General features: G+C 46.3%; 1 protein-coding gene across 4 annotated transcripts in view; it reads right to left on the bottom strand.

Moving 5' to 3' along the window:
• Nucleotides 1-24,591, bottom strand: part of ISL2 (ISL LIM homeobox 2) — a 152,466-nt gene that overhangs the window by 24,296 nt on the left and 103,579 nt on the right. For all 4 annotated transcript variants that reach the window (XM_069624447.1, XM_069624446.1, XM_069624448.1 and 1 more), the window contains one exon: nucleotides 10,039-10,206. In XM_069624447.1, coding sequence (XP_069480548.1) covers nucleotides 10,039-10,206 — 168 coding nt within the window. The remainder of the gene's footprint in view (nucleotides 1-10,038; nucleotides 10,207-24,591) is intronic.

Genomic DNA, 24,591 nt, shown 5'->3' with positions numbered 1-24,591 from the left:
TCATTTATAACACCCTTAATACCCAGAAGTTCTGCGCACTTGCGATGCACTGCACCGCGCCCTTTGCCTGGGACTTGTGATCTAGAAAACTCTATTAGCCATCAACTAGCATTGCCTAGAATAGATGCATTGCTAATGGAAAAGTGCCAGATAAGAGTGATCTTTATTAGAATTCAAAAAGGGTAGTGCAAGTACAGTAAAAAGTGTTGTGATCCAGAAAGCTCTATTAACCGGCACCTAGGATTGCCTAGAATAGAAGCATTGCTGGTGGAAAAGTGCCAGATAAGAGTGATAATTCTAAGAATTCAAAAGGGGGAGTACAAGCACAGTAATTGCATTGCAATCCAGAAGGCTCTATTAACTGGCACCTTTCTTTGCCTGGAATAGAAGCATTGCTGATGGAAAAGTGCCAGATAACAGTGATAATTCTAAGAATTCAAAAAGGGGTACTGCAAGTACAGTAAAAGCATTGCAATCCAGAAAGCTCTATAAACCAGTATCTGTCATTAGATGGAAACGTGCCAAATAAGAGTGATTGTTCTAAGAATTCAAAAGGAGGAATGCAAGCACAGTCAAAACTTTGTAATCCGGAAGGCTCTATTAACTGGCACCTTTAATTGCTTAGAATAGAAGCATTGCTGATGGAAAAGTGCCAGATAAGAGTGATTATTCTAAGAATTCAAAAGAGGGCATGCAACAATCCAGAAGGCTTTATTGACCAGCCTTGGCACTGACTTGCCATTGTTCTGATGGAAAAGTTCCAGGTAAGAGAGCAATCCAGATGGAAAGGTGCTGCACAACAAACCTGCCCGTATGATAGTATGACAGGAAGCTTTATCATTTAATTTTCTCTCTATTACTTGATACTTAACCATTAAGGCCACATTCATTTAATGAGCATATTTTGATATCAGCCAATTCCGGTTTCGCATGAGTGTAAAAAAACAAAGCTTTCAATCTACTTAATATTAGAGCGGTTAAACAACTTTCCTCTACCAGCTGATCAGTTGCCTAGGGTCGAAACACAAAGTATATTTTCACTTCCCCCCCTCCTTTTGGAGAGAGCCCCATGCGCCCCCACATTTCCCATTTGAAACCCTCGTATTCTCCCCCATTTGGGTCTACATGAGGTTCCTTAAGACATCTAAAACCCTAACTATTCCTGTCCGCTGAAAACAGATCAACTGTCTCTTGAGTTCCACTGCGACCCTCACCACAACCCTCCTTCTCTCCGCCTTCCTAGTGCTTAGAAGCAGCTGCAGCAGCAGGAGCACTATACAAACACAAACACATAAAATAAAGCATCTACTCCCTGGTAAATACATATATTGCCCCATTTAGAGAGCTGAAGCCTCGCTGAGAAGTGCTGCCATCGTCCAATGGAAAGTATGGCAACCCTTCAGAGAAATGCTGGTTCTGAAGCACTGCCGAAACAGCAGGCAGGCTGGGAAATTATGGTTCTGAAGCACTGCCGAAATAGCAGGTAGGGTGGGAAATGATGGTTCTGAAGCATTGCCGAAATAATAAGCATGCTGGGAAGTGCTGGTTCTGAAGCACTGCCAAAATAACAAGCAGGGTGGGAAGAACAAGTTACTTACCAAACTGGTAACGTTCTTTCGATGGGATGTCCCTCCGACGTATTCCTTATCTTTGATATAATCCATTCCAGCCTGCTGGCCTCGGAAATGTTTTCCAGTAGAGGATGCTGCACATCGACGTCCCTCGAGAAGGTGTCCCTCGACAGCCTGAGTACAAATAGTCTCGCGCAGCGTCCGTTGCTCAGTTCTGTTTTGAAGTTTAGTTTTGCTTTGCATGAATTGGTCAATAACCTTGAAGGAACGTAAACTGCAACTACAAGGGAATATTTGTACTGCAGAGAAGGATGGGAGGGGCGATAAGGAATACGTCGGAGAAACAGCCCATCGAAAGAATGTTACCAGTTTGGTAAGTAACTTGTTCTTCGAAGGGATTGTGTCCTCTGACGTATTCCTTATCTTTGATAGACTCCCATAGCAGTAGTATATAGAGGAGGCGGGAGTAAAAATGAAATGTTTCCCTTTAAAGATGCATAGAATGCAACACAGCTTTTCCAAATTTTGTCTCCTGGCTAGAGGAGGAATCAAGGCTGTAAAATTTGGTTAAAGTGTGTGCGGACGACCAGGTGGCAGCCGCACATATGTCCTTAATTGGAACTCCTCTTTGGAGAACCGAAGAGGCTGCGATTCCTCTGGTTGAATGAGCCCTACGATGTTGAGGGGGCTCTTTTCCTGCCAATTTATAGCATTCTATAATAGTTAAAATAATCCATCTTGAAATGGTTTGTTTCGTAATGGGCAAACCTAATTTGTGCCCTGCATATCTCACAAACAATTGGTCTGCTTGTCTGATTCTTGCAAGTCTGCTAATGTAAAAGCTTAAGGCACGCCATGGATCCAGCTTGTGTAATCTCTCTTCCTCTTTCCCTGGATGGGGAGGAGGATAGAACGAGGGTAAAGTTATTTTCTGAGTAATGTGGAATTCTGAGACCACCTTTGGGAAAAAATTGGGCTTCACTTGTAAAACAACCTTATCTTTGTGAAAGATTGTATGAGGAGGTTTGCAAGATAAAGCTTGTAATTCGCTCACTCTTCTGGCAGAAGTTGAAGCCACTAGAAAACCTGTTTTAAGAGTGAGAACCCATAATGAACAGGAATGAAGGGGTTCGAATGGTGTACCCATTAGAAATGTCAAGACTAGGTTTAGGTCCCACAAAGGAACTTAAAAAGGGGTTGGTGGAAAAACATTAGTTAATCCTTTCAGAAACTTGAATTACTAAGGGTAATTTGAAATATGAAGGCTCCTCAGCAGTGCGCTTAAAGATTGACAGCGCTGCGAGGTAGCCCTTGATCGTACCAACTTGAAGACCTGAATTTGCTAAGTAAAGCAAGAAAGATAACACCATCAGTGTATTACATGAAAAGGGTTCAATATTCTATTCTCTACACCAGCTGCAAAATTTGTTCCAACGGCAGCGGTATAAAGCCTTTGTTGATGGCCTTCTGGCTGAAAGCAACACCTCCATTATGTCATCCGGGGGATACCAATCCTTGTATCTCAGCCTTTCAGAAACCAGGCGTGAAGGTTGAGGGTTCTAATATCCGGATGGAGAACATGACCTCCCTTCTGCAAGAGAAGATCCTCTCTTTGCGGAAGACGAATCGGAGGGCAGATGCACATGTCTAGAAGATCTGGGTACCACATTCCCCTGGCCCGATCCGGGGCAATTAGGATCATGGGTTTTCGGAATCTTCTCAACCTCCTGATCATTTGAGAAATGACGGGGACTGGAGGAGACGCGTACTCCCAGTCCACTACGAACGCGTCCCCTAGAGCTCCTCTCGGGGGAAATTCCCTTGAGCAATACTGATCGCACTTCCGGTTGATACTGGTGGTGAACAGATCCACTTGAGGGGTTCCCAATGGGCGAAGATCTCTTGAAGGACTTCCTGAGCTAGTTCCCGCTCATGGGAGACTGTGTTCTGCCTGCTCAGAGCGTCCGCCGTCAAGTTCTTCTCTCCGGCTAGGTGAACTGCCGATAGAGAGATTCCTTTCCTTCTTGAATTGCCCAAAACCAGAGCTGCATTGCCTCTCTACACAGTGGCAGTGACCCTACGCCTCCTCTTTTGTTGAGGTAGTGCATGGCCACTGTGTTGTCCGTCATTATCAGGACAATTTTTCCCTGTACTGATGGCAGGAAAGCTTTCAGCGCTATTCTGATCGCTCTCAGCTCTAATAGGATGATTTGTAGTCTGGACTCCGATGTAAACCAACGACTGCTGATGGTCAAGTCGTTGGCATGGGCTCCCCACCCCGTGAGTGAAGCATCCGTGACTACTGTTATCTCTGGCCATGGTTGCCAAAACTGTTCTCCTTTTAAGATGTTCTCCCAACAGGCCCACCAATGAAGGCCTTGAGCTACTCTGTCCGAAATTAGTAGGAGATCTGACATTCTCCCTGAGAATTGTGACCACTGGGTCCTTAGTGCCCACTGGAGAGATCTCATTCTCAGGCGAACCTCTGGCACTAGGAAGATGCAGGATGCCATGAGGCTGAGCAACCTCAAAAAGTCGAAGGCTGGTAGACGTTGGGCATTTTGAAACCTGGTGACCATCTGTAGAATATCTTGAGCCCTCACCTCTGGTGGCGAGGCTTTTCCCAGGGATGTGTCCAGGACTGCTCCAATGAACTGGAATCTCTGTGATGGTATCATCTGTGACTTCTTTAAATTGAGGGAGAAGCCCAGCTTGTGAAGGAAGTGGCAAACATAATCTAGATGGATCTGAGCTTGTTCCGGGCATACTGCACTGATCAGCCAGTCGTCCAGGTGGGGACAGACGTGAATCCCTTCCCTCCTTAGACTTGCAGCCACAACCGCCATTAGCTTGGTAAAGACCCTCGGGCGGAGGTCAGCCCAAATGGCAGAACTCGAAATTGATAATGAGAGTTGTCAATTGCGAACCTCAGGTATTGCCTGTGTTTGAGAAGGATTGGCACATGGAAATAAGCATCCTGAAGGTCTAGAGATACCAACCAGTCCTGAAGCTGGAGGGCCTGAAGGATCTGAGAAAGGTTTACCATCTTGAACTTGTCTTTCCTGAGGAATGTGTTCAATTCTCGCAAGTCCAAGATGGGTCTCAATCCTCCGTCTTTCTTTGGTACTAGAAAGTAGGGGAATACCAACCGTTGTTCCTCTCCGCTACAGGTACCGGTTCTATGGCACCTTTCTCTAGCAGGTCAAACATTTCCTGCATAAGGAATGGGTCTGGAAACTTCAAAGAGTTGTTCCCTGGTGGATGACTCTGAGGAGTTTGTAGGAAAGGCAGGCAGTAACCTTGGGCAACTGTCTCCAATGCCCAAGCATCTGACGTAATAGCCTGCCATTCTGCCAGATGTTGGGTTAACCTGCCCCCTACTGGTGTCTTGTGAGGGGAGACCTGAGAGGGGTTTAGAAGCGGCTGATGCAGATTCTGAGGGTAAAGCAGCACCTGCTGGAGCGGATTTTGTACCTTTGACCTGTCCACCACGGGTGAATCGTCTCTGGCCCCTTTGAGCTGGCTGTCCTCTGCCTTTTCCGAATGCGGAGTAAAAGCGAAAGGACTTACCCCTCCAGGATGTACCTGTGGGGCGATTTGGAGTTTGCCGGATTGCAGCCCCAAGGGATTTCGCTGCTGCTTTGGATGTTTGCAATTTCTCCAGGCTGTCATCAGCCATCTTTCCAAATAGAGAAGTGCCGTCTAAGGGCATATTCAGAAGTATGGCTTGCACATCTGGAGCAAACCCAGACTTCCGCAACCACGCAAATCTGCAAATTGTGGTGCTCGCCGCCATGGCCCTGCTGATGCCGTCAGCAGAGTCAATGCCTGTTTGAAGGGACTCACACATTGCATCCTTTCCATCCCTGATGAAGTTTAAGAATGCTTCCCGTTCTTCCCCTTCTGGGAGACTGTCAGCTGCAGATGAAGCACACTCCCAAAGTGTGTGGCTGAATCTTGCTAGCGTGCAAGTGGCGTCAATAGATTTAAGCGCCATACTACATGCCGAAAACACTTTTTTTGACATGGCATCAAATCTTTTATCATCTCTGTCTTGTGGAATAGTGGGGTATGCCGACTTACTGTTTGATGAAGTCGCTGCCTGCACAACTAAACTCTCTGGAGTTGGATGCTTGCTTAGATATTCAGGATCTGAAGCTGATTCTCTGTATTTAGAGTTTTTTATTTACTGCAGGGATAACTTCAGCAGTCTCCCAATTTGCAGATATTTTCCTTTGCAGAGCAGCATGAAAATGGACAACGGGATCCTCTTGGGGTCCTTTATCTAATATATCACTAAGGTAATCTTGCTGAAAAGAAGGTGCAGGTGTAGTCCACCCCATAAATTCAATTATTCTAGCCATAAGAGCCCTTTAAGGTATCGCAGCATGTTCTCCAGGTTCTGGTCTAGCAAACTCTACTTCTGGAGATGTATCTATACCACTCGCCTCATGTAGAGACTCCTGTAGGTCTTTCAACCCATTTTCTTCAGAGATTAATTCCTCTGGAATTGGTAGTGTAGTCCTTTGTAGTCCAAAAAGTCTCTCATTGTCAGAGTCCTCCCCTTCCTCATATATGGAAGACAAGGCTCTAAAGTAATCAGATCTAGTATATAGAGTAAAACCCATTTCTAGAGAAGAAGGAGCCAATTTGTTGTTACTGCCTGAGAAAACGTTGTGGTTGTCGAAGTGGACGTTGTAGGCTTCGACAATCCTGTAAAAGGTGTTGAAAACGTCGGAAAAGGCCTTGATGAACTTGAGAGGATCGGAATCCTACTCTGCATCGTCGAGATTGTCGATGGCACTCTCGACGTCATGGTCGGGGCTTTCAACACCTCTGGTGCCTGTGACGTAGTGGCAGTTCTAGGCTTATCCTTCATCGGAGTCGACAATGGCATTGAAGACGGTGTCGATGAAGTAGATTTATGCGTCGAAGGTCCCTTTGACAATGGCGTCGATGACGCAGATTTGTGTGTCGAAGGAATCTTCGACGATGGCGTCGATGACGCAGTCTTATTGCCTTTACTCGAGGGTTCATGGTGCTCGCGTGTATTTTTACTCGCATAGTTCAACGACTCGCAGTGTTTTAGTTTTTCGGGTCTTTCACACAGGGTATCACCTTTAGACGTCTCCCAGGGGGTCGAGGCTGCTTTCTCGAAAACGCTAAGCATTTGTTTACGGAATTCCTCCCACTTAGCCGGAGAGCTGTGTTTCGTGGGGCAGGTGACCCTTTCCAGGGAACTAGAGGAAGAAGAAGAGGGAGATCTATGGCGCCTCTTCTTAGAATGTCTCGATCTCGAAGAATGATGGGAACCGCTTTGAGATCTTGATCGGGAATGTTTCTTTTGGAGACGAGGAGAGGAAACTTTTGAAGGGGTAGAAGTTTTAAAAGCCTTACATCTTTCTAACTTCCCCTTACGCTCCTTCAAGGCTTTCGCCATCATGGACATACAGTCCTCACACTCCGAACAGTGATGCTCCGATCCCAGGCACCACAAACAGATCCTGTGAAGGTCCGTTAAAGACATTTTCTTTCCACAGTCGCAAAATGTTTTAAACCCAGACCGTGGAGTCGATGGTTCGGATGAAGATGCCATTGTTAGATTTTCGAAGAAATAAGAAGATTTTTATGAAGAATGGAACCGAGCGTTACGTTTCCGAGGCTCACAAAGCGCAGAAAAACGGAACTGAGCAACGGACGCTGCGCAAGACTATTTGTACTCAAGATGATGTCGGCGCCGAAACGGAGGCTGTCGAGGGACACCGACTCGAGGGACGTCGATGCGCAGCGCACTCTACTGGAAAGGTTTCTGAGGCCAGCAAGCTGGAATGGATTATATCAAAGATAAGGAATACGTGGGAGGACACAATCCCTTCGAAATGCTGGTTCTGCAGCAGTGGCGAAATAGCAAGCAGGCTGGGAAATGCTGGTTCTGTCGCAATGCCGAAATAGCAAGCAGGCGGGGAAATGCTGGTTCTGCAGCACTGGCGAAATAGCAAGCAGGCTGGGAAATGCTGGTTCTGCAGCACTGGCGAAATAGCAAGCAGGCTGGGAAATGCTGGTTCTGTCGCAATGCCGAAATAGCAAGCAGGCGGGGAAATGCTGGTTCTGCAGCACTGCCGAAATAGCAAACAGGTGGGGAAATGCTGGTTCTGAAGCACTGCCGAAATAACAAGCATGCTGGGAAATGTTGGTTCTGTTGCCCTGCCGGGGAAATGCTGGTTCTGCAGCACTGGCGAAATAGCAAGCAGGCTGAGAAATGCTGGTTCTGCAGCACTGGCGAAATAGCAAGCAGGCTGGGAAATGCTGGTTCTGTCGCAATGCCGAAATAGCAAGCAGGCGGGGAAATGCTGGTTCTGCAGCACTGGCGAAATAGCAAGCAGGCGGGGAAATGCTGGTTCTGAAGCACTGCCGAAATAACAAGCATGCTGGAAAAGGTTGGTTCTGTCGCCGTGCCGACAGGTTGCAGGAATTTGACAAATCTTTGATAATATGAGAGTTGCAATAGCGGTGTTGTGGGAGTTAACAAAAGAAGGCCGTGGGGAAACAGGTCAATGAGGGGGTGGTGGGCCGTCAATTTATTTTTAACTCCCAGCTCCGGGTGCTTGAGCAGGGGGTTAATCACTGGAATTGAGCGCCCTATTCTAATGAAAACCGCCTCGCTCCCACATCAGAGAAGGCAGGTAATCATCTTGATAGGGTGCTGATGCAAGATACCATCTGATGGTGAACATGCCCTCTAGGAATACACCTGTTATGTTATGCTAGAGCAGGATCAAATATTAGCTGTATTACCATCTTGTTCCCCTTCTTTGGAAGTTTGGCAACTCAGTTATCTTAAGCTCAAAAGCAATACTAAAGATGTAACTACATGAAAGTGAGCTAATTGGTGGGCAGATGACAATAGGTTAGAGCGCATTCTTACAAGCAGCAAAAATTATATACGGGTTTTTTAATTATGTAATTATATTCAACCAGATCATTAGAAGTAGTTTGACAAAAACAAATTGAACGGAATGTGGAACCGGAGATAGAAAAATAATACACACATTAACACGCAGTAAAGACCAAAACAACAAATGAAATGCTTAACCCTTTACTTGATGCCGGCAAAAACTAGAGTATAGGGGACTTCAGAAATGGATGTGTGTTGGAAAATGTGCAAACGAAAAGAGGCACAAATGACACTCCTCACTTGCTCTAGGTCGCTTCCTGTTCCAACAGAACATGTGCAGAAAAACAATGTGGCTGAGGTTTGCCAAAAGATGATCTCTCGTTTGGCTTTAAGCCACTCCTCCTCTTCTGCTGTAGGATACCAAAGCTTGGCAGAGATACTCCTCTGAAGGAGACCTGCCTTTAAGGAAACAAGTGGATCTAAAAGGGAAAGAGCTGCTCGCTTTGAGTATGGCCTGCTTTCTTGCTCTCAAACTTAGAGCGCAGGGGCAACTGAATCTAGCTTTGATCCCTGCTCTACTGAGCCTCAGGGAACTTTGCCCTGCACTGTGTGCAGTGGACCCATGAAGTTCCCTCTGCTTTTGTTGGCCTAATTACATGTAGTCTAATTGTTTTTAAACATGTTTGCAATTTTTTACTGAAAAAAAGGGAGGCAGATCACCCCCTACCCTCACCTACCCCCTCACCCTTACAGAAACCCATCAGCAAAAGGTAATTCGGCCAAATGGTTGTAGAGTGTTGTGTGCAGTGGCCAGGACTTCTCTTGAGAAACGATTTAGAGAAATAATACTGTGCATAGGATTTACTCTCAATATTGAGCGGATTGAAAGATGGTGCTTGATTGTGTATATCACAGACTTGATAAACATGGGAGTAGGCGTTGTATGTGTATAACTGTCCTAAATACCCAGACAGCACTTGTTTTTTAGCTTTGAAGGTGGCACTCTGAATGTGGGTCTCTGGGACACCTAGCGAGGGTCTCACTCATTCTACCACTGAGCTAAGAGTGATTAACACCATAGTGTTGTATTTTGGGTAACTTTTGTCCTCTAAATTCTGCTGACGGGAAGAGTTTTGAACAAACCATAACCACTGGCGATTCGTCTCGGCAGTCTTATATTCCATCATTCTCCGTCATGTGTCATTACAGAAGGGGATAACATCTTATACTAATGAGACTTGGCCTCACTACAAAAACAGCAGTCCAAGCCGAACTGCGGGATCACATCTCTTCTGGATAAGACCACTCGCAATCCCAGACATGTTTGGGCCTTATTTGGAATGATCAGTGCGGTATATCTTGGGAGTCTAGGCAGGTTGCACTATTGGGGGCTGTGAATACAACTCCTTGTCTATGGTGGCTGTGGATATAATGTGCCAATGATGACACGACTGTGGATATTTGGGTTGTATGTATAAGTGACTGTGAAATAGGGCTATTGGTGGGGTTCGGAAGTGGCTGCGAAGCTAGGGGGTAAACAGTATATGTAAGGCATTAAGAATTTCAGTTTACCAACTGCTGGAAGGCGGGTTGCTCCAGATCACTCTGCAAGGCAAATTCGCTGAGTGCTTTCCATGGGGGCTGGTAAGTCTGCACCTCCACTGCAGCACCGTGCACTGCACTCTCATGGCGGATGGGGCTCCCTGCCACCAGCGGCGTCCCCGTCAGTCCCTGCAGGCTCTGTAGACAGAAAGAGAGGCCGCATCAACAGGGCCATAGAACACACACCTGTGGTACTACATATTAGCAAACTACACAGTGGCAAATACAAAACCTTTGCAGTTTATTTATTTTAATTAACATTTTTATTGAGGCATCCACAGTAACATTGACAGCTAGTGATCAAACAACTTGGATTGTAACACACTTTGGCGGAGTCACAGAATCAATACTTTGCCAAAGCATAGACATTGATACAATAAACTGCATGGTATACAAGCAGCACAATCTTGCTTAGCAAAAAGCTAGCCATGTCTATTAAGCGTGCTCTTCTGTACAGCAAACCTGTTAAGCATAAGACAAGCAAGGTTTGCAATGTTGGCTCCTGTGCTGCTGGATTTGAAGGGGTAACTAGTTAGGGCTCCCTTTTTTGACCACATACTTTTCCATATCTCTGGTTTCTTAGAAACTTTGGGGATCCTCCCCATATTTTGTTTTATGGTCGCTCCTGTCATTCTAAGCAGAGTAACGGAGATGATTATCAGGAACAGAGACATCAGACTGTACTCTCAACTCCCCATTGGGACTACATCCATCTTACCTCCTCCATTTTAGTTATCTCCAGTCCGGCTTTCCTTCCCAGTCCCCTTGTCACTATCACTCTCCCTGCAGCCATCCTCGGTGCCCTTGGTTTCCATCCCTACTCAACATCAACTGGGTACCCCCTCCAAACGTTCAAATGTTAATTAGTCCATAAGTGTAACCACTGCATTGCCCTTTTAAGCCTTCCTGCACCACTTCCGTTCACTTAAGGGTGTTGAACCGGTTCCCGCTTGGTGGCAGAAGAGATCAGTGGACAAAAGCTTGTGCAAGTTGGATCACCACAATTTCAACCATTGGGATGTGCCGCACAAGGGTCCTACTGCACACTGTTTGTTCAACACTTGCTCTTAAGAGGAGAAAGGCTCACATATCCTGGTGTGTTGAGTGACACATGTGACAGGCTCATGGGAATTACCCTGTTAAGGAAAGAAGAACCCCTCTGAACCTGTTACCTCTGAATCTAGAATAAGTGGCCTACTAAGGCCACACGACAGCCAGAGCTACCCCAGAGGCAGTGTGGGAATTGAAGGGGCCCCTCTCCCCAGCTCCTCAGTATGCCTAAAGCCTTGTATGCACATTGGTGTCTCCTTTTCTGACCCAATGCCCATCAGCCTCTGTCCTGACCAGATTTCTCTGTTTACTTCCCCCGAGGTTTGGCGAGCAGAACAACCTGGTATCTCAGCTCAAAGGACTACAACTATCAGCAGGCAACAGACTCCTCAACCCCATGGGCAGGACCATGGATACTGAAGCAGTACGTACTAGAAGCAAATAAGACACAATACTAGCACCCCAACGCACCTAGGTTCAACAGACCAGACCCAGCCGGGAACAAGAAGGAAGGTCTGGTTACTCTAATGGAAATGGGCTAGCCTTCCCCATTCAAGAGCTGATTGGGAGCCCTATTACCTATTGTTTAGCAGCGATTTATTGACATTTAGGAGGGCTTTGTTGCGTGACACCGAGGTGTAGTTTGAGAGTGCAATGTGCCAGTCAGGGGGCGCATTCTAGTTTTTCTGCCCTGGGCACCAAGTTGGGTAGAAACTGCCTTAAGAGTTAGGACAGTGGTATATGGAAATGCACAGGGTGGGTGAATGTTAATACTTGTGCAATAGTCAATTTCATCGTCACTTCAACGCAGTCGAAGTCAGACTACGTGTTCGCCAGGAATTATATAATTGCAAAGGCTGTTGCTGCGTCCAGATTAACCCGCCAATTAGTTATAGCTCGCAGTCTACGGCACCCCACCGGCATTTTCCTTTCCTTTCCTGCTTGACTCCAGTCTGTTTACAGTGGCTTCACAGAGCGGAGGAGGAGCCACACAGACTTTAAATAATCAACTTGGCCGCGGAGCGGCCGCGGAGCTGCTCGCTGAGGTGCTCGCAGTCTACGGCACCCCACCGGCATTTTCCTTTCCTTTCCTGCTTGACTCCAGTCTGTTTACAGTGGCTGCACAGCGTGGAGGAGGAGCCACACAGACTTCAAATAATCAACTTGGCGGCGCAGCGGCCGCAGAGCTGCTTGCTGAGGTGCTCGCAGTCTACGGCAGTCCGCGGCCGCTCCGCGGCCCATCCGACGTCGCAATGCACGAGGGTGAGGCCAGCGGGGAAGGACACTGGCTGCGAAGCCAGAGAACGAGAAGCGAAGACAGTGGCCTAGAGAGACGAAGCCCCTTGAAGCGGGCGAGCCGCCTGAGAAAACCTCACTCGCTGAAAGACGCGGCAGTCATGGCAAAATCTAAAGTGCCCTTCCAAATGCCTCAAAACAAAAGCAAAGACGGCTCGAAAACAAATCCAACTGACCAGAAACTCTCACCTGCGAAATCAACAGAGGATATTGAACCACTAAAGAGGGAAGTGAACAACCAGCCGCCAAAAGAAGTATTGGAGGCACCGTCTATGCAACAGACTCCTCCGAGCCACAATCCATCAACACTCGTCTCATTACGCTCCGGAGAAAAGCCAACACGGAGACTTACCAGCCCGCAGGCCCACGAGAAGAAGGACCAGTCCACTCGGTCCTCAGGCGGGATCGTCGTGGAGAGGTCGGCTAGCGAGCCCGCGAGCGAGGACGCCGGCTTATGCCCTGGAGACCGCCAGACCACCCAGAGCGGACTTCTCCCTCCTCTTCAACCGGGAGCAGTCTCTGGCCGGGAGCCCGTCGCGGAGGCGACGAGCCCTGCTGCCGATGAGCCGCGCCGAGACCAGAGAGAGGGAGAAAATGCAAAAAAGGTCGAAGAGCCGAGCCGGGAGCGGAAAGAGGGGGAAAGCACAAAGTGGACAACCGCGGCCAACGTGCCTACCCCGTGGACCCCTCGGCTCTCGGATCCTCCACAGTTCCGGACGCCAGCAATTTTGGAACAGGCCTACGAGAAAGACGGAGAGCCCTCTCAAAGTACCACACCCACAAGGAACACAAAACCGGGCTCCCCTAAGGGGGAGCCCAAGAAAGTACCTAAGCCAAATGAACCCCAAGAGCGGGAGGTGCTTGACTTCAAAACCACCCCCTCGAAAGCACCAACTCTGCAGAAAACACTGTCAATAACCATGTCGTCAAAAAAAATAGTTGCCCATGAGAAAAAAGAGATAGTCAAAGCACAAATCCATCGCCCGCCAAGTTACGAAGAAGCCACCAGCACAGGAATCAACAGACCGACGGAAAATAGCAACAGCGACAATTCGTACTCGACTGTCGACTATTCGGAAGACGAGCAGGATGAGGCGACTAAATCTTATACAATTCAACTAAGACTTAACTTTTCAGAAACTCACTCAACCCCGATCCCAGCAAATCCCACAAACTCTATGAATACAAGTAACACCAAACTTAAGCCTCAGTCAAGTTTAATGTCAGCCTCCAACTTTACTGTAGAGTCACCGTGCAGGAAACTACCGATAAAAGGAAACACACCCCCACGGACCTACAAAGGAAAAAAAATATTCACAAAAGGATCTATATCCAACTTTTTTGCAACAAAAAACAAAGTCCCACGTGAGGAAGACACAGTCGAAATATCAGACGCAGAACTACTTGAGGGAACCTATTTAGATCAGAATTTAGAAAATGACAAAGACTCCCTACGCAAGCTTGCCTTCCTGAAAAGATGGCACATAAAAGCACAAAGACCTCAATCGGGAGACTCTCCAAAAATCACAAACCTTAATCGGACAATGAGAAACGGCCCCGCCTACTTGAAGCAACCTCAGGGTCCACTTGGCCCGATCGCCAGTAAAACTAACGATGTTCGGGCGCTACGAGACTTGGACGATCACGAAAAGCAGAGATACCAAGAGGAATCCCTGAACAAAGCGCAAAAAAACTCTACTATCCAAGAAGTAAGGAAAGAGATTCCACCTGCTGAGAAGCCCCAACAAGAGAACCTCCCAAGTGGCTGTCTCATAATTAACGCCTGTCAATACTCAGCAAATGATACAATCTCAAACCAATCTTTAACCACCAAAGCTACAATTGGACTCCCATCTCCATCACCAAAAAAGAAAACAGACCTCTTAGTCCTTATGTCATCCTTAACAATAGCACTCGCGCCGTTCACCAAACTATACGAAGCGCTGAACGACGCAACAAAAGACCAAGCATCTGTGCTGGCGCACATACAAACGAGACTCACCTTTATTGAAGGATATATCACAGCAAAGGATCGCACCCACCAACGTTAGAGCAACCTCTACAGCAGTCAGACCATCTTGCAGATCGTCCAAAGTGCTTGAGATCTACCCAAACTGAGGCACCAGTTTTCAAAACCTTTAACTTTACAGGGGCCCCGGCCAAACCAACAGCGATAGACCACACTAACAGTGATGAAAAGGCACTACTAGATCCTCTAATAAGTACAACACAGAAAGTCATTACAAATAAGCCTCGGGTAACGAAGCAAAAAGAAAAAACAAACCCCTCGAACACCAAACTACAGCTAGACCATGAAAACAAGTCGAATAAAATTACTGAAAAAACAAGACCCGACCTCCACTCAAAAAACGGATGTGCATCTTGGTCAGCAGACCTATCCATTCAAAAATATGACCCCACTTTGAGAGGCCCCGCAAAGAGAAAAACGAGCAAGCCTTCAACTATACTAAGAATCAATGAAAGCAACCAGCCATCTTCCCTCAAACAATCTTACCTACCTTTCGAGCCCAAACTGATTGATCACACTACTCTTCTACCACCGAAGTCCCCACTAATACCGAGCGAGGAAAAGAAGGCCTTAGAAGATACCGTGTGCTCAATCACTGAAAGCGAGCTGATGGACGCAGCTCTAAACGCAAGAGAAATGTGTGAGGATTGGGAAGAGGACGACCAGACGCCTGTGAAAAAAAGAAAGAGAAATGCAAATAGTCAATCCCCATTGATTCCGGTCGACCCCTTGGACGAGAAACAAAAAAAGGAAAACAGAAAAACTAAAAGAAATAACAAACCATCTGCTCAAGAGCCAGCAAGCCCAATTTTTCTGACATTGGAGGAAAAAAAACTAAAACTTTTGGAAAAAAACAAACCTAGAGTAACTTCTCAGCACTCGCCAACAAAGAAAATGGAAATGCTCCCAGTACGGGACAACTTTAGACCACCTCCTCCTAGGACGACGCAACCGTCGAGTTATGACGCCAAAAAAACATCACAGGAACGACCATCAGCGCTTACTCCACGTTGGCGATCCAGAGTGCACAAAAGTTCACATAAAGATGAGCGACCACTCTCAAAAACAAGAAGTCCAAAAAGATTCCATAAACTAGAGCACAGAGCGAGATCTTCATCCCCATTAAACCACCACCGAACGTCAAGGTCCAGTGGACGCAGAAATCAGAGGCACCCTCCTACACAGAGGGGTAAAGCAAGGACCGCCGAGGAAGAAGAGACCTCATAAACCGACTGGTAGGGTCTACAAAGACTCGCTCCTTCACTCTGAAAAGCATCTGGAAGGAAGACCCATCATTCATCCTAAACAGAAAAACGATTCTAAAAATATTACACCTAGTCCCAGCTCTAAAAACTCTATCCACAGAAGATATCACAATTGTGGAATTCAGGGAAAAAAAACGAGTGGATAGCGTCTACTTACACATTCAATCTGAAACCATCAAATCGGCTTTAACTAAAGAAAAAAACAAACTGAGAGCGCTGGGTTACGACCTTACAGATTACATAAGACCCAAAGAGCGCACTGATTCTAAACAAGACTCACCGAACTACCCGGAGAGACGCCCCCAGGAAAAAAAGACGAAAGACCATGTAAAGAGCGAACCTATATACCGGAATGACCAGGCTCCGGTAGTGAATGACAAACACCTTCCAAGATTGACTACACGAAAGCAGACAGAGGCCCACCGGCCAAGCTCTCTAGAATTGGAAAGGGTACCTCCGGGCCCCCAAAAAAATTGGTACATCACAATTGAGCAAGATATTCCGCTAAAAGGAAAAGAAAAGCCAAACTGGGACAAGAAGCAACAAAGTACAAAGGAAGAAGTCAATCGTTGGGCATGGCTGCCCAAAGCATTAGCAATAAACCACAATTACTAGCAATTAAAAAAATGCCAGCTAAACAAGAAGTGCTCAGGCCAGCTACTGAACATGGATTCGGAGATCAACATAACCCTAGGTTCGTGGAACACCCGAGGCTTCTCCCATTTGACGAACTCCTCAGACGTTAACCTAGGATCCGTAGATATTTGGTGTCTTCAAGAAACCTGGATCCAACACAAACCGTCGATAGAAGGTTATACGATCGCTTTCTCACCAGCCTTGAAAGGAACATCGGGGAGACCAAGAGCAGGATTACTCACAGCAATAAGAATCGGAGCCGACCTTCACCTTCTCAAAGTGTTAAAGACAGAGCCGCACATCCTGGCAACTTTGATACAGAGAAGTAACAACCAAAACAATCTTAATAAAGGAAAAAAAACAACATACCTTCTGATTAACTTATACTGGAACCCGGTAGAATGTGAAACAGACACCTTTCTACTGAAAATCGAAAACCTTTTAAAAGACGCCTTATCAAACGACCTAGTGGAAAGTATAGTTATTTGCGGAGACCTAAATGTCAACATCAAGAAGAATGGGCAGGAGTTTTGTCAAACAAAACCAAATCGGCCACAACTGCCGGAAAACTCACAAGACAGAGGAAACAAATGGTCAAATCTGATGGACAACTACGACCTACACAACGCCCACTTCTTGGGAAAAGCATCGCAACCGACTATCCCGACCTGGGAATTAGCCGGAAGGAGCGCCACCTTAGACCACATCTATCTGTCCAGAAATCTCCTCCCGCTGGTCACCGGCTTTGACATCACCAGATCACTTAATTGTGACCACAACCTCCTGAAACTGACATGGTCAGCTTCCCGCCTCAAAATGCACGAAAGTGACGTGGCGCTGAGATCGACCAACATGGAGACCTATGCAAACTCCACACGCTTAAGGATGAACACCTCAGCAGTAACGACACTAACCTTTAACTACCGCCAAATAAAAGCGTGGGCAAATTCTAAAGAAGAGAAACATCTTATGGACTATTGCCCATTACTCCAACCATATTACATCAAAAAGACGGGAAATAGGAAACAAGCAAAGACCAACCATCATAACAACGAAACCCTCAGGAACAAAAGGCGGGAGATGAGAAGAGCTGTGAGAAAGGCCAGGAGCTTGCCATCACGTGTTAATGTTGAAACAGCTTCGAAAGTCACTAAAGCCTACAAGACCTGGTTGAAAGGCTTTAGATTACAACTTTACCAAGACGACTCAGAACAAATGCTGCGAGTGCTGGCCGGTAAGCAAACAAAATCATTCTGGTCACTGGTCAACTCTAATAGCTCATCAAGCAAGGACGCCTTAACATCAAGCGTAACAGAAGAAGCTTGGATAACACACTTCGCCACCCTTTTCGGCCCAGTGGGCAACGAGACGAAACCCAGGAAAAGCAGACCTAACCGATGGGCAATAGAACCTGACCCACTTAGCATTGAAGATAAAATCAAGAGCCTCAAATCACCACGAGCTCCGGGTCCTGATGGTTTGTCGAACATGGATTTAAAATCTAACCCAAAAGTCTGGTCAACCTTAATAGCCGAAATTTTCGAATCCTGTACAAACTCTACATCTGTTCCGAAGTCCTGGAAAACAGCCAATGTAGTCCCCATCTACAAATCTGGAGACAGAAGCGATCCCAACAACTATCGCCCAATAGCACTGTTGGACTGCATTGGCAAACTCTTCGGTTCATTTTTACTGGACAAATTCAAAACCTGGATAGAGTCCTCTGAAGGATGGGATAACTTTCAAACAGGGTTCAGGAAAAACTTGAACACTATGGCGAACATTTTCACCATTAACATCTTGAAAGCCAGAGTTCAGGAAGGAGCCCCTCCCCTTTGCATGGCATTTATTGACTTATCCAAAGCCTTCGATAAGGTAAACAGAGAAAAACTTTGGATAAAACTTGCCAACTGGAACTGCCCCCAGAACCTCTTAGACCCAATTCAAGAACTTTACTCAGAAACATCCATGAGAGTCAGACTGAATGGTACTGGGCTACTATCGGCAGTGATAGGAACATCTAGCGGAGTTAAGCAGGGATGTCCTCTGGCACCGGCACTTTACAACGCCTACACTGGCGATTACCAACAAGCCGAAAAGAACGTTAAAGCTTTCCCGCCCTCCATAGGATCTGAGAAAGTCAGCAGATTACTCTACGCGGACGATATAATCCTTATTGACCAGACAATGATAGGGTTACAGCGAAAGCTAGACAACCTGAATGAATATCTCCACATCAACGACCTTGAGAGCAATACAACAAAAACTAAAGTGATGTGACTAATGAAAGCGGCCAAACGCAAAACTTCAAAGGCTTGGTTTTTTAATAACATCCGTCTGGAAGAAGTCGACACCTTTAGATACCCGGGTACGATGTTCAGCAACAAAGGGAACGAGCAACCTATGCTAGACCTACTGACCAACAAACAGAAAACTTTACTAAACCAACTGATTATAGTGGACAAAAAATGTGGTCGCTTCTTAGTAAAAGCGGCGACAAATTTTTACAAGATGAAAGTGGTGCCAGCACTCACCTATGGGACAGCTGCATTTTTTGGTATTCCTGATTCAATGTGGCCCAAATTGGAAGGCGCACTCTGGAAAAAAGTGCTCCGTTTACCTCCCTCGACTCCAATAGCCTTGATAAGAAGGGAATTGGGTCTCACTTCTCTACAAGGACCAGTATCAATCAATACCTTGATGTTTTACAGAGAAGTCAGATCATCGGCGGAGAAAATATATGCACTGATTCGAGAAGAAATTGGAAAAGGGTCTAACAAAACTCTCAAAACCTGGTGGGAAAAAAATCAAAAGCTCCTTGTTACAATTGGAAGCTCAGACGAGGAGCTTTTGGCAAACCCGAAAAGAACGGCAAAAAAACTCAAAGACTTAGATTGGTGTGAGACCCAACAAACATCAGCAAACTATAAATCAGTAGCCCACTTGCCGGCGTTTGCCCAAAAACTGAACGAGCCCATCGGCTACCTACTTCAATTTCCGAATAAGATCTTCCGAGCTACCTTCCTAAGAGCAAGATTAAACATTCTAAAGACCAACGAGGTACTGAAAATTAGAGGAAAATCCAAATACGATGGCTGTAGATTCTGCCGGAATCCCGAGCTAAAGGAAAGCCTAAGACACCTGATCATCCATTGCCCAGGGGCAGCTAGCAAACGGAAAATCCACCTGGACCACCTCTACTCAAACTTTTCAAAGATGGACGAGGACTACTGGTGGGCGCACTTGATGAACGGGCTAAGTCGAAGACCGGTCATCGCGGTGGTAAATTTTATACACAGTCTGAAGTTGGACGCCATCGGTGAAGGTTCAGAGAGCCCTTAAAAGACTTAGCCCGTTTTTGATGAGAATCTGGGAAAAAACAAATTCCACTTCCACTTTTGTAAAAACTGCTAACAACAGTTAAACACAATAAAAAAAAAAAATAAAAAAAAATAGCTTCAGTTGGCTGTGAATTGGCATGCTTTGAACATTCTAGCGGAGTTGAACACTAAATAAACCCTTTCCCACATCTACATCGTCTCAAATACCATTGTTCTTTTTTTTTATAATAGGGGGGTCCCACCGCATACCACCCTTTCCGTGCATGGTGCACCCGCTCCCCTCCTTTTCACCCCCTCCTTCATTCATACAGATGCAAAAAAGAATAATGTTTTCGCATTGTGCATGCATTGTTATTATGCTAATTTAAACAAATGTTAACTTAAATATAACTGATTATTGCAGCCCTTTAAATTGCATGAGTAATGAAGCAAAATTTACAGTTTTCATTGTGTACAAAATGTCTAATATAATACAGACCCATTTACTTTAAAGACAAGCAGATAGTGATCGGGGTCACACAACCTATCGTGCTAGAACTAGAAGTTTTAACTACCGAGGAGGTGAGTGGGGTCATTTCAGGATGTAAAGAGTGATTAACCCTTCGGGGCCTGAACGATTGGGACTCCTTACTACTTTGAGCAACCTTGAAATATTACACAAACCGCTTCCATGCCTTGCTGGGCTGTAATACCACGATTTGATCACATTTTTGAATAGCGCTTCTTCCCGGAAGTCTCAGGTATCCAAGTACTGTAATAATACGCATTATTAATATTACCAAATGTAATGGTACTCAATATATTGACCTTGGCAGAATGAAGGGCTGGGTGAACCCAGCCAGTATTGTACATTGTGAAGCGGAGGCTGGCCCCGTGGAGTGGGCCATCCTGCTGTGGTCCTCCTCTCTATTAACGACTGCACCTGTGCCACTTCTGCTCCATCCATCCTTCACTTCCCTTCATATGTAGAGATAGTTTCTTGTGGGTCACCTAATTTTCAGAATGTACATCAATGATGCTAAAGACTTCACAAACTAAAAGGGGCCTTGTGCCCCATCACCATACTTTCGGTGATCTATCCGATAAACCGCCCTGATCACTTTTTTTAATTATATCTGACAGTGGTCTACAGCATTCAACAACAGTCTATAGCATGGTGCCAGGGTCTATAGAATGGCAATCGAGTCCCTAGCATGGCTAACGTTATAGCTTGGCAGTGGACTAGCATGGGGGTGACGGTTTGTAGCTTGCCACATGAGTCAATAGTATGGTACAGAAGGCAAAAGCATGGCACAAAGGTCTATGGTATGGCACAGAGCTTATTCAGGATGGTATAGGGTCCATACAATAACACAGGGTTCTAGATGATGGCAAGAATTCTATAATATTGTTCATGTTTTAAAGCTTGATATAAGGATATATAGCATGGCATTGAGCTCTCATGCATTGGACATTGTTCCGTAGGATGAAACAAGGTCTATCACATGGCACAGGGGCCTACATAATGTCAGAGAGGCTCTATAACATGGTAACACTGTGTGTGTATTTCCAGGTACCCCAGCGTGATTCTGTCGCGCGCGCGTGTTTGTGTGTGTGTGTGGTGTCTTTGACTTCACCCCCTGAAGCCCAATGCAATGAATGCCTTACCATGTTTTTCTCTCTCATACCATATGTAATTTGCGTGACTGACTACTAGATATCACACTTTGACCCCATAGCATGTTGAGTTGTGCCTACAGACATCCTTTTCTGGAATCACTGCTATGAACTCTACCTGGATACCATCCTCACCCACTGTTTACTTGGTACCCACTGCATGCCCCTCTTGTCTTTCACTCCTCCCCATGTTCCCCACCCTCATAAATGACCAGTCACTGCATACTGTTCACTGCCAGAGATACCAAGCCACTGCACAGTGCCTCAGGGCCTTCCCTCACAACTACCTTATCTGAAGAACACCCATAAAGAGACATTGCCATGGCCACATAGAGGGCAGGTCCAGGTTGCCCACCATGCCTCCACTTTCCTTACCCCCCTAACCGCCTCAGCCTCGATGCTCAAGCACACTACACGCATACCAACAAATCCACCTGCACACGACAAGTGAATAACACTCTCAACAGCCATGACATAACATAGTGCTAAACTTCTGCAATCAACGTGCATATTACAGTCCTGGTCAAATGCATCCTACCACCGCAGGTACCAAGGCTCCCCTCTTGACACAAATGCCTCCACGCTCTCGACACAGGACATCTAGAAACAGCTGTGAAAGCAGAGCGCACTTCCAGACTGCACTCCTGTCAGGGCTGTGCACAGCAGCAAAGAAAACTTGCATTTTTCTAATCTTCCCAGTAACCTAACCCAATGGTTTAAAAGCATCTCTGTGATCACCTCGCAAAAAAATACTGAATCCGAAAATGTCCATTCTTTTCCCCCGCAAATTTCAACACAATTATATGGGTTATTCAGGCACCACTAGCATGGAACAGTTTTCTCTATAATAGAACGTTAATCTATAGCAAGGAACCTGGGTCTATAAAAAGGCGCAGTTGCATAGCTATAGGTTAGCACCACGTGTAAAGCATTGGACAGTGTAGGTATTATTACTCTGGCACAGTGATCTGCCTAAAACTCCTATCCAGGGTGCAGCACCGTGCCCTTTTAAGACAAGTTTTGCTGTTAGATCCAGTGATGTTGTTACAATCCATTTGTTTTCCCGCTGAAAATATCTATTTGACCCGTAAAGGTATGCTCAGTGTCCTGCAAAAGTGGAAATGGTACCCCCTCTTAAAAGCCCAGGCATATTGCTAGCGGCCTATTGCTTGGCTCAAGGAATGAACAGGACACTAAAGCATGGAGCATGGCACAGAGCGTGTAGTGTGGAACGAGATGTGTAGGCTGGGCTGGCGCTGGGCGTGTGCAGTATGTGCAGCTGCACTTGGCCCCTGCACTCATGGGGCCCTTGACTCCCTCTTCTTCAGGCTGCAGCGTGGGTCGTGTCTGTGTGCTCTCGCACAGGTGGCCCATACTGCAGCAGAGAGAAGCTTGCATCCAGAAAAAGTTGCATGCAAGCATTGGGGGCGCTTGCATCCAAAAAAGTTGCATGCAAGCATGGGGGGCGGGCCTTGGAGGATAGAGCAGGCCGGTAGCGCCGGCAGGACTTAAACAATTTAACAGTTTGTTGCCGTCACTGCTGCCATGATTTCACGGGACCTCACGTGCCCGGACGAACTTCTGAAACAGCAGCCACAGAGCCAGTTACTACCTTGCCTTGCCAGCAAATGCAGTAGCAGCTTGCATTTCAGTGTCTGGAGCGGAGTCCCTCTGGACTACCGTGCTGAAGTGCAGCAACAGATAAGCTACCCATACTCCCTCTCACCCCCCTCCACCGCACACCTCCAAGGATTTCAGAAGAATCGCTGTGTGCTCTGGCTGCAGACTAACCTGCCTGCAAGGGTTGGACTGGTCAGGCCAGATATGTTTTAACCATGGTCTGGAAAGAAGGATGGTGGTCACTGGTGCCATGCAGGGACAAACTGGCCTCAACTTCATTGAAAGAATGGGACGAAGGTTTGAAAGGCCCTGGCGCCATCCCCGTCACCCTCTGTTATTTACACAGCTGCTAAATAACAAATACTGCAGTAGCAAGTACTACTTTAAAACAAGCATGTATGTGGTTAAAGTTTAATATAAGATTAGGGAGCAAGCTCTGCTGTGAGAGGGGTGGATCAGGGCACCTAGTCCTCTGACTTCTAGAAGAGTTCAAACCAGGGCTGAGAGCTACTCCGCCTTTCAGCTTTCAGGAGTTCATACATTCTGACCATTTTCACTGGGTTATAAAGATGGCCTCTACCTAAAGCGATTCAGCCTTTACACGAACGCTTTACGTGCATTATATATTAAGGGTTGTGAGGTGAGCCACATACACAGAAAACACATCTGCACACTGGGTGATGTGCGCTAGAGTTAAAGAAACAGAAGAAAAGAAATGGCGGATCAGTCGAATAGACGGTGGCACAGACCAGACAATGCATACAGACGCCCTTCAAGGCGCTGTGCCATATTCAGTGGCACAGCTGGAGGAGAATGTGTATAATGTTAAAAGATTCGTATTTGTCTAATGGCGCCTATGCTGCTGTTGGCATCTCTGGTTACCACTCATGCCAGGCTGTTAATCCTTTTCAGGTCCAGCTCTGCTTTGTCATGCACCTCCTGCTGCACTACGGAGCAGCTGGGTCGACGTATTGGCTGAGTGCCCAAGCTACTCCTCACTGATGAGGCCCAACAAGGCTGAAACATGTCTGGGGATGCTTGTGGTCTTGTGCAGCAGGGATGTGACCTAGCAGTTAGGGCTGGACTGCCCCTTTTTGGGTGGGACCAAGCATGATTTGCATATGGTCTTTCATCTTCTGTAATGGCTTGGCAGGCAAAGACCAATTGTCTGGAGGGTTGCCCAGAGCAATGCCAGAGGTTAGGATTCATTCTAAACCTTCCAACCATGACCTCTTTGTTTTTGCTTGGGCGCATGCACAATGCTAGGATTGTCCAAAAGATCAAGGAGTGACAGCCACCTATAGCCAATTCTGTAATGTAGCTCAGGGGGTTAATGTTGTAAAAATCTGAGTGCTAACGGGTGATCTTAGGTCCAAAACCCAACAGGCAGACATAGCCTTTTTTCCTTCTTAGACTGATGAAATGAGTGACATATAATGGGTACTAGAATCAGGGTTATTTAGTCAAGACTGTTTTTAAAAGCTGTCCATGAAAGGTTATGTATACCTTTTGAAGAGCCATCCGGATCTGTGATTACTGATTATAAAACTGCCCTTTGTACTGCAGTGGGTGTCAAAACCATCTGCAACTATGCATTGATTAGCACCTATTTTAGCACTCTGGCCGATAC

This window comes from Ambystoma mexicanum, chromosome 11, assembly GCF_040938575.1.
Source record: "Ambystoma mexicanum isolate Mex_15411 chromosome 11, UKY_AmexF1_1, whole genome shotgun sequence".
Lineage (NCBI taxonomy): Eukaryota > Metazoa > Chordata > Amphibia > Caudata > Ambystomatidae > Ambystoma > Ambystoma mexicanum.
Note: the sequence above shows the minus strand (reverse complement) of the source record. Positions and strands in the feature narration are given on the sequence as shown.